At 46.4% G+C, this 9646-nt stretch overlaps 3 protein-coding genes across 3 annotated transcripts; 1 reads left to right on the forward strand and 2 right to left on the reverse strand.

Moving 5' to 3' along the window:
- Window positions 1-1509: 1509 nt before the first annotated feature.
- Window positions 1510-3168, reverse strand: LOC108048502 (ubiquitin-conjugating enzyme E2 G2). Its single transcript, XM_017129233.2, has 4 exons — window positions 2823-3168; window positions 2666-2747; window positions 2344-2603; window positions 1510-2022 (listed from the first exon to the last, which is right to left on the reverse strand). Exons 1-4 carry the CDS (start codon window positions 2863-2865, stop codon window positions 1904-1906), a joined length of 504 nt encoding a protein of 167 aa, XP_016984722.1. The 5' UTR covers window positions 2866-3168; the 3' UTR covers window positions 1510-1903.
- A 515-nt stretch (window positions 3169-3683) lies between these two features.
- LOC108048495 lies at window positions 3684-4740 on the forward strand. The gene has a single exon (XM_017129224.2). It carries the CDS (start codon window positions 3891-3893, stop codon window positions 4587-4589), a length of 699 nt encoding a protein of 232 aa, XP_016984713.1. The 5' UTR covers window positions 3684-3890; the 3' UTR covers window positions 4590-4740.
- Window positions 4741-4889: 149 nt separating this feature from the next.
- LOC108048494 (structural maintenance of chromosomes protein 3) lies at window positions 4890-9309 on the reverse strand. The gene is made up of 5 exons (XM_017129223.2): window positions 9212-9309; window positions 9023-9137; window positions 8823-8962; window positions 5536-8655; window positions 4890-5469 (listed from the first exon to the last, which is right to left on the reverse strand). The coding sequence occupies exons 1-5, from the start codon at window positions 9224-9226 to the stop codon at window positions 5257-5259; spliced, it is 3603 nt and encodes a 1200-aa protein (XP_016984712.1). The 5' UTR covers window positions 9227-9309; the 3' UTR covers window positions 4890-5256.
- Window positions 9310-9646: the final 337 nt, after the last annotated feature.

Genomic DNA, 9646 nt, shown 5'->3' on the forward strand with positions numbered 1-9646 from the left:
ACTCACAGCCATATACTCGTGCTATGACACATCCGCGCACAGTGGGCCAAAAAAACGCGGTCTCAATTTGATTTTGAACCAATCTAAGGCTGGCAAGAGAACCAAGCAAGCCAAAAGAACCTGCAGTCTGAAAAGTGATAGATTTGAACATTTCCAAAGTGAAATATTGAAAATATTATTCATTTACCAATACCAAGAGATATTTTAAAAAAGATTTAAGTTAATTGTCTCAGAGATAGTTAGCTCAATGCATTCCTCAAGTGATCTATTAAAACAACAACCAGATTAGTTAAAGGGCCAAAAGTTAAGGAAAAAGTTTAAAAAGAAAACAAGTCCAAACTAACAAACAACTAAAAATGCAGCCTAAAAGGCAAAAGATTAGGAAGGAACAAAAATATCAATATTTTAATTTCTGTTTTAAGCATTTTGAAAACATATGTAGAAGTGTCAATTTTGAGAAAGCGACTTTTGATAAAAACAATTCTACTAAATATATACGGTATTGTATATCATCCTTCAATCGTTGAAGTCTATAGTTTTTTAATTGAATTCTTTCTCAATATTAATGAAAAATTATATACAACAAAAAGAATACAACAAAGAGAAAGTCTGTGCTAATACGGATACGCGATGTTCCCCCTTACCTAAATGGCAATCAATCCATAACATTTATATGACCAATTCTTGGCCAATCATAATGATATAAGAAGTGCACTTTATGATAGACCACCAAAAAGGCATTTCAATGGGTTATAAAAGTCGGAAAGCAACAGAAATACAACAGCGTTTCCTAAATTGGTGTGGTATCAACCTAAATCGGTTAAAAATAGTAATATGTGCCCACTGTGCTCAAAAAAGGGAATGCTGCATTATGCGGTCCGAAAATAAAGCATAAATTTATGCGAGCTCGGTCAATTGAAATTCGTGGGGCTTAGTAACCTTCGACAACAATTATATAACTATAACTACTTTAACCACACACCCATAAACTCTTATCCACCGTATGTAGGTATTGACATGAAAAAATATATACACAGACATATGCCTTACCAAGTGTACATTAATCAATTTACTTAATCAAGTGAAAAAATTTACAATTGTGTAGAAAAATATTTATAAATACATTGAAACAGTTTCAAGTCGACGATCGTGCGCTTGTGGGATTTCGGTTAATGATCAGTTGGAAATAATGGAATTATACTTAGTGCAATATGTAACGACTATATAAACCGATTATTGGCCCAATAAACGTTAACTAGCTAGATGAAAACGTTGCGTTGCCTTCTAACATTTTGTGTGGCTAACTTTTGTGCACATTTAGGCTCCATAAGTAAAAAATATAAGCACGATGATAAAATCATGACCTAGCTTTCCATATAAATGTTTTCAAAAATTCCTAATAAACTTGTTCGAAAATAAATTGATCCCGAATAGCGGCAAAAAGATAAACTTCACCTGTGAAAATCTTATAGATATGTTAAATTAATATCATTTATCTGGCACAAAATGTAAACGTAAAAAATAAACATTTATTTATAGCAAATAAAAGCATTTTTTACGAACTTTTCACATTTATCAGAACTTCCCTCGTGACTAACTACCAATGATGGGGGTTCCCCCGGTGCATAGATCCCCCGTATTAGATCCTCTGAAGCAGCCAAGGATCGCTGCTGACGGATACAAGTTAAGTGGGGGACGAACTGCTGCCTGGTTGTGATTGACAGTCGATTTTATTGCTATGTTCTTGATTTTCCTAATTTGAAACGTCTTTGTCGGTTAGCCCGAGGGCTTAAGGGAACTGGGAGTTAGCATTTTCTGTCGGGCGCAATCTTGGAATCGTGTTGGGTAGGAAGGTTGGGTCGACGGTGGCGGACATGGTCCAAATCCAGTTCCAGTTAATCATCTACGGCGGCAAACCAAGGGTTTTGCGCACCAGTCGACGGGCGATGGCATTGAACTCTTCTCTCCGTTCGCGCCACATAATGGCGGCATCGACATTGGCGCCGCTTTCGTCGTTGGGTTCTACAGGGGAAACGAGATCAGTGGTTTGTTTTTAGTACCAAGGAAAGACTTTTTGTTAGTGTTGGGTTGATCATGAGTAAGTGAACTGAACACATTCGCCATTGTTGTTATTTTTGGTCATTTTGTTCATTTACTCTGTGGTTCACTTTTCGCTCAGCTGTTCATTTCTTCACTGTGACCATTTTGCGGCAAATGAACAATGTAAATGAGTTCAAATAGTGAGAAAATGAGAAAAGTATCAAGACAACCAGTAAATAAATGACTTGGCGAAATGTGAAATGAACACCTTCAAGCCAGTTCTAACACTAGGTATCTCCTTACCCGCCAGCATGCTGACCACGCTGAGCAAGATCTTTTCGACGCTCTGCACGGGACTCCAGCGCTCCGCGGACAGCTCGTAGCCCATGGGATCGTCGCCGGGCGCGTGCAGTATTGATATGCAGACCCGTCCGTCGGCGAAGATGTTGGGATGGAACATATCACAAGTGAATTTCATTTTTGGCGGACTCAGTGGGTAGTCGGGTGGAAAGACGAGGCGTGCGGGAAAGACGCCGCCCTCGAAGCAAGTGCCCTCTGGTCCGCTGCAAAGGGCAAAAGGTGAGTATGTGGCCAGTGGGGCAGTAGTCCGGGGATCTCAACTCACGCAATCAGTGCCTCCCACTCGAAGAAGTTGTCCTCGCTGATGGGGCCGGCCACAATGCCCTCGGGCGGGTCGAGTGTTAACTCTGGAGAGGAATAGAGTGAGCGGAAGTGGCCATGTCATATAAATGTGCTTAGCAGTGCCGTGGACTTTGCCTTACGTTTGTATTCCGCCATCAGGCGGCGCAGCGCTGATCCAGCCATCCTTAATGTCGTCGTTGGGTCCTCCTCCGATCGTTGCCCACTTCCCACTTGCGTTCCCTTCGGCTCCTCCTTGTCCTCCTGCTCCTGCTGCTGCTCCTGTTTAAGCTCCTTCTTGTCTACGCGGCGGGCGCGCTCTTTCCAGATCTCCGGGCACGGGGTCAAATGCAGACACGTCGTAATAAACAGAAGCCTTTCCCTTCCCTTCGTTCCGTTTCGTTTATTTATATTTTATTTATATTTTATATTAGTGTGTGTTTTGTCAATGTCGTCAAGCAAAAAAACGAAGTTAACATCGATTAAAATGGATTTCTGACTTTTGCCTTCATGGCAATCGATGTTTTAGTATGGCCGTGTTTTAAAAATGTTTAATTTTAAATATTTTTGGTGTTAATAAATACAATACAAAAATGTGATTAAACATAAATTTTAAACCTTTAAAATACTTTGGATATTTAAATACCGTTTTTCGTTATAATATATTTAAAAAAAAACACTTATCATTTAACTTATATAATAGATTATTATTAAAAACAAATATTTCTCACAGTGTTTTCTCAAATATATTTTGGCGACATGAGTCTATAAAAGTTCATTTAAATTAAAAACAAATTTTGCTTAACATTCCTGATCGATACTTTTCATAGGATTGAGCACGTTATTTTTGTTTTCTAAAAATGTTTGTTAAACTTATTATTTACGTTTAGTAAAAATAATAAAAAAAAGTTATTGTGTCACTATTTTTATTTAAAGTTATTTTGTTACAGCAGTGGAAGGGTTTTATTTATTTTAAAACGTTTGTTAAAAACGAATGAATTTTTCAAAGACAACGAACGGTCCCTCTAATTTCCTCTCTAATTAATAACAAATGTGTAAAAATCCTGCAAAATAAGCCCTTAAATCATCCCGCACATTGGCACTGGGTAGCGGAGCTTGACCGCCGGCGAGGGACACTAGTCTCCGGTCCGCAAACCGGACAGGGAATCCCCTACTTGGAGCTGAAACCACCGGCAACCGGCATCTGCACCATGGTGAATAGCAGGAGTCTGCCACCGGCCAATGGACCCGTGCCGGGGGCCAGTGGAGGCTCCTCCCGCCTGTCCCTGTGCCTGATCCACTTCGTGCTCGCCGTAATCTCCGGCTGGGGACTGAAACGGAGCACCGGCAGCAAGGCGATGGCCGCATTTGGGATCTATTTTGGCCACAGTCTGCTCTGCCTGCTGCGGCACACGCATCCCAATCCGGGCGCAGTGCAGCGACTGCTGTGCGATAAGTCGAGGCGGTACTCCTGCGTCCTTTTCGTCACTTTGGTGGCTGGTGAGCTGCAGGCCGTGAATCCGGCAACACGGATGAGTGACTTCTTTGGCGCCGACTGGGAGCGCCTGGCCTTTGGACTCTGGAGCGCCGTTCTGGCCCTGGCGGTGACCAGTTTGTGGTTTGGCGGCAGTCGCACCTCGCTGGGAGCCACATTCATCAAACTGGATGCCGCCCAACTGGGCTTCTGCGTCCTGTGGAATGTCCACTGCCTGTGGCGCATCGCCCTCGTCGACGAACACTGGTGGTCACTCGGCCTGGCCGTGCTCGTCCTGCTCAACCACTTTGTCCTGTGGCGCCTGCCGCTGCACTACAACATCACCCAGCTGGAGGTGGCCACCGTGGGCATGTGCTTCAGCACCATCTTTGCGCTGAATGCGATCCAGGAGCAGCTGGACGCAGTGGCCAGCTGAGGGCAACTTATCGGGCAACCCGGGACTGGAGCCTCGGTTACCCAGGTCTAAAGCGCACTTATATATTCTAGGATTCATTATTAATTACTAGCTGTACGTTGTTGAACCATACTTTTTCGTAATAAATCAGTGTTCTTAGTTTAGAGCCACATATATTTTGTGTTACTCATCCATCGAGAATTATTATGCTATTATAGAAAAGGAGTTTAATTAGATTAATAACTATAGTCTTTTTGGTGCCAATACTCTGCATTACCCGCAAAGCGTTTTTCCTACCAATAGAATCTGAACAACACACAATTAATTTGTTTTGCATAAGCTTTTTTAAAACACATTTTTATTTTAATTATAGTTACAACTATTTCTCTATGCGCTTTATTACATATTGATCAGGGTGTAGAGTCGCTTTCCCCGCTGCCCGAAGTGTTCCACGCAACGAGCACGGCTTAACCGAAAACTAACTCTCATTGTTAAGGAAAATTACAAGTAGCAAGTATGTTAAAAAAAAACGATATATATATATATAGATCGAAAGAATGTGAAATCATATCCTTAGGCCTACGAAACTAATAATTGGTCCGGTTCGGCCGGCTGGGACGAGGGGGGAGGGGCGGGGGATGGATGGTGGGTTGGGTGTGCTGGATGTTCATTTTGGCTGGCGAATCCCCTAGGCGTGGGTGCTGTCGTCCTCGACAAAGTCCTTAGCCTCCTCCCTGGTCACACAATCGATGTGGCTGACCTTGTTTCGGAATCGCACGCCGTAGAACTTGTGCGCGTTCTCCAGCAATTCCGGCCGGAACGTTGTCGTGATGAACTGGGCCGTGTCGCTGAGCTCGTGGATCATGTCGGCCACCGCCTTACGATGCATTGCATCCAGGGCCTGCACAACAAAAAGAGTAAACAATTAGTAAAGGTACGCAAATAAAGGGTGCAACGTTCGCCTCACTTGATCTATCTCGTCGAACAGGTAGAAGGGAGCCGGATCGCACTTTTGGATGGAGAAGATGAGGGCCAGGGCGACGAGGGACTTCTGTCCACCGGACAACTGGTTCATCTCCCGCATCTCAGCCTCGATACCGGTGAAGGAAACCCGAATACCGATCCCTGTGAAGGCATCGGAGTTCTCCACCTCCTTCTCCATCTCCTCGCCCTCGTTGTCTTTCGTCTTCAGGATGAGATAACCCGCGCCCATGGGCACCAGCTTCTTGAACACCTTGGTGAAGTTCTGGGCCACCTGTCGGAACGTAAATTGGATGGCCTCCACCTTTTGCATTTCCAGCGACTGAATGAGCATGTGGATCTTCTGGTCGCCGATGTCCAGCTCCTCCTTGCGCCGATAGAGCTTCTCCTTCTGCTCGGAGAAACTCAGGAACTGATCCAGGGCCTTCTTGTTCACATGGTTATACTTCTTGAGATGCTGGTTGGCCTTCTCCAGTTCCTTAAAGATGTTCTTCAGCGAGATGCGGCTGTAGGCGGCATCCACCTGCGGCACGGCGCCCAGACTGGCGATTTTTTCCGTGCATTCGTCGATCTTTTCGTTGAGCATGTTCTCCTTGGTGGACCACTTCTCCAGTTGTTTGGAGTCCTTGTTTAAGTTCTCCTCAGCGTCCTTCTCCTTGCGCACATGCGTCTCCAACTCGACTTGCAGCTCCTTCTGCAGCTGCACTGCCTCCGACACCCGCTTTTCGATCTCCTCGAGATCGGAGTTGACCTTCTTGATTCTCTTTTCGGCGGAAACCAGCTCCGTCTTGCAGTTGTTAAGCTTTCGCTTGCGATCCTCCACAGAGATCTCCTGCAGCGCCTGGATAAGTTCGTCACGGCGCCTGAAGAGATTGTTGATCAGCAGGTTGTCCAGCTTGTTCTTGCGCACCTCGAACTGCATACGCTGCGTGAAGGCCTCCTTGTTCTCCTGGTTCAACCGACGGATGTCGTCGTTTAGCTGATCAATCTCCCGCTGATCCTGCGACGACAATGTGGACATCAGCTCCTGCTTGAGCTCCGCCTCCAAACTGGATTTGGTGCTAGTCATTGACTCCAAGGAGGCCTTGCATTGCGCCAGGGAGCGCTCCTTTGGGGCCCGATACTGCTCGATGCGCACCAGCTCCTCCTTCATCAGCCGGATCTCGCCCTGCACCTTTTCAAACACATCCTTCGACTTGCCCTGCTTCGTTTCCGTTTTCTGCATCTCGGACACAATCGAATTGATGTTGTTCTCGGTGGACTTGAGTTCGTTGCGCAGCTTGCCCAATTTCTTTTCGAATTCGGCGATCTGGCTGGTGTATTCCGTGCGCTTCTTTTGCATCTCCAGGCGGGAGCGTGATGTGTTGAAGTAGCCACCGGTGAGGGATCCCTTCGAGGAGACCTGATCGCCGTCCAGCGTAACGCAATCCAGCCCCGTGCTCTTGGCCAGCTCGGTGGCACGCTCCAGATTTCTGCAGATGAGCGTCTTGCCGAAGATGTACCTTAGGGCCTTGTCGTGCTGTTCGTCGTATTTCAGCTTGGAGATCATTGGTATGGAGTCGGGATCATCCGGATAATCGTGTATTTTCACCTGCAGGCGGTTCAGCGGCATGAAGGTCACCTCGCCCGGCAGCTTTAGCTTGTTCATCTCCTTGAGGATCTGGGTGCCCTCGTATTCCGACTCCACAATATGATGGAATAAACGATTGGCGGCCGTCACCTCTACGGCCGTGTAGATGGTCTTGTCGCAGCTGAAGTTCTCGATGACGGGACCGTAGTAGGCCCGTGCAATCTCCGCCGACTGGCCGCCACGTTCCTCGAAGCTGTCCAGGACCTTTCTCACCGAATCGCAGCCATTGAGGATCGGTTTGCCGGCCATGCTGCGCAGTGCTTGGTCAGCACGCGATAGCTCCTCCTTGTGCGTCTGCAGCTGCTGCGTCATCTGAGTTTCCTTGCGCCACAGCTCGTTGCGCATGGATTGGTGCTGGTCCTTGGTCTTCTTCAGCTCGTAGTACTTCTTGTTGTGCTCGTCAATCTGCAGCCGGAGTTGCTCCAGCTCCGACGAGTGCTCCTCGATTTTCTGGCCGAGATCCTTCTCGGATGTGGCGTCTTTCTTGAGATCCTCCACCAGCTTGGCATGGTGGTTGATCTTGTCACGCGTCTGTTTGCTAATGGACTTCAGCTCGTTGGTAATCCACTTGTCGCGATCCTCGCGAGACGAGAACTGCGAGCCGCGACCCTGCTTGGCGTAGAGCTCCTTGCGCTTCTGCTCCTTTAGCTGCAGCTCCCGGGAGCAGTCCTCCTCCTTGCGCTTCATCGCCTCGTACTTGGGCTTCACGTCGTCCAGTTCCTTTTCGCGCTCCGCGATCGTTACCTTGAGGTTCTTTAGTTCCTGGTCAGCCCGCTCCTTGGACTTGTTGTCGCCCTGCACTTCGTCGTTCAGGTCGACGATGGTCAGGTCCAGTTTGGTTTTCTCGCGCAGCAACTGCTGCTGCTCGGTCATCAGCACGGAGCGCTCCTCCTTCGTGCTCTGCACCTTCTTCTTGGCCTCCTTCAAGTTCTTCTGCACATCCTTGATCTTCTCCTGCGCCTTCTGGATCTCGATGTTGTAGATTTTCTTCTTGTCTGAGGAGGACTTGCGCTGCAGCTGGAGCTCGTCGAGAGCCTTCCTGGTGTCCTTCAGCTCGGTCTCGTAGCGTATGTACTCGAGGGTGCGCCGCGTCTTGTCCCACTTCTGGTACTCCTTCAGTTCCTCCTTTTCCTCCTCGAGCGTCTGCAGTCGATCCTCGATGGTCTTCAGATACTCGCTGATCTTCTCCACCTTGCTGTCGGTCTCCCGCAGCAGATTCAGTGACTCCTCCTTCCGTTCGTCGTACACTCGCGTTCCCGCGACCTCGCGCAGCAGCTTGAGGCGATAGGAATCAGCGGCCGTCGCCATCTGATTGATCTTGCCCTGCTTAACAATGTAGTAGGGATTGGAGCTAGAGAAGCCAGCCGACTCCAGCAGATTGACCACCTCATTGCGGGGCACCACCTTCTTGTTAAGGAAGTACTGATCCTTCTTGGCGCCAATCACGCGCCGCAGGAAGATCTCCTCTTTGTCGATCTGTAAAATGAGTGCACTTTTAGCGAAGGATTCGGATGATCAAGAGTTATATTATATCAAAACTATAAAGAAAGTAAGTTTAAAGCTCCCAATGTTAACTAACTTAACTATCTGGGTCCTCTGAAGGACTGTGGACATAGGGGACACTCTAACAAGGGACTACTCACTGGAACCCGGTTGTCCGAGTTGTCGAAGATGATCTCCACATAGGCGGAGATGACGCGGGCACCTGTTCCCTCGTGGAGGAGCGACTGCCGCTGCTCCGGCCGCAGGTGGGTGAACTCATCGCTCAGCACGAACTGGATGGCTGCAAAACGGATAGGTCACATTAAAGATCGGCTGGGTGTGGAGTTATCGTGCAACGTACCGTAGAAGAAGTTGCTCTTGCCGGAGCCATTGCGTCCGACCACAACGTTGTGGCGCTTGTCGAATGGTTCCACTACCGTCTGGTCCTTGTAACTCTTGAAGCCTTGTATAATAATCTGGAATTGCGGGCGGATTGTGGACTTGCGGTCTTCACTGGGTTGCGCCTGGCATGTCCACCAGTTGGACTCACCTGCTTGATGTGCATTTTATTATAGTAGACTGGGAGTTTTGCACAAAATCGCGCTCTTTTTGTTTACAACAAATACATAAAAAAAATTTGACTCTTAAATCGATTCATCGATGTTTTTTATTTTCCTCCAACATCGATAAAATGTTAACAAGACGATATATATCGCAAAATTTTAAACACAAGAGAAAACGTTTTCAAATGATTTTTTTAATGTTACACATTTGGAAACTTTAATATTATGTTATAGTAGAGATTACAGAAGCAATTAATGCACATAATAGACAATCTAATTTCACAATTCCATTGGGTCTAGATATAATATAAAATAAATTTAAGCTGTCAAAAATATAATTTAAAGCCGTCAGATTTTTTATATTAGTTAATTTAAAAATTTTAAAATATTTAACAATTTAAAATTAATTAATAAACAAAATC

This window comes from Drosophila rhopaloa, unplaced genomic scaffold (assembly GCF_018152115.1).
Source record: "Drosophila rhopaloa isolate 14029-0021.01 unplaced genomic scaffold, ASM1815211v1 contig_3, whole genome shotgun sequence".
NCBI classification, from domain to species: Eukaryota; Metazoa; Arthropoda; class Insecta; order Diptera; family Drosophilidae; genus Drosophila; species Drosophila rhopaloa.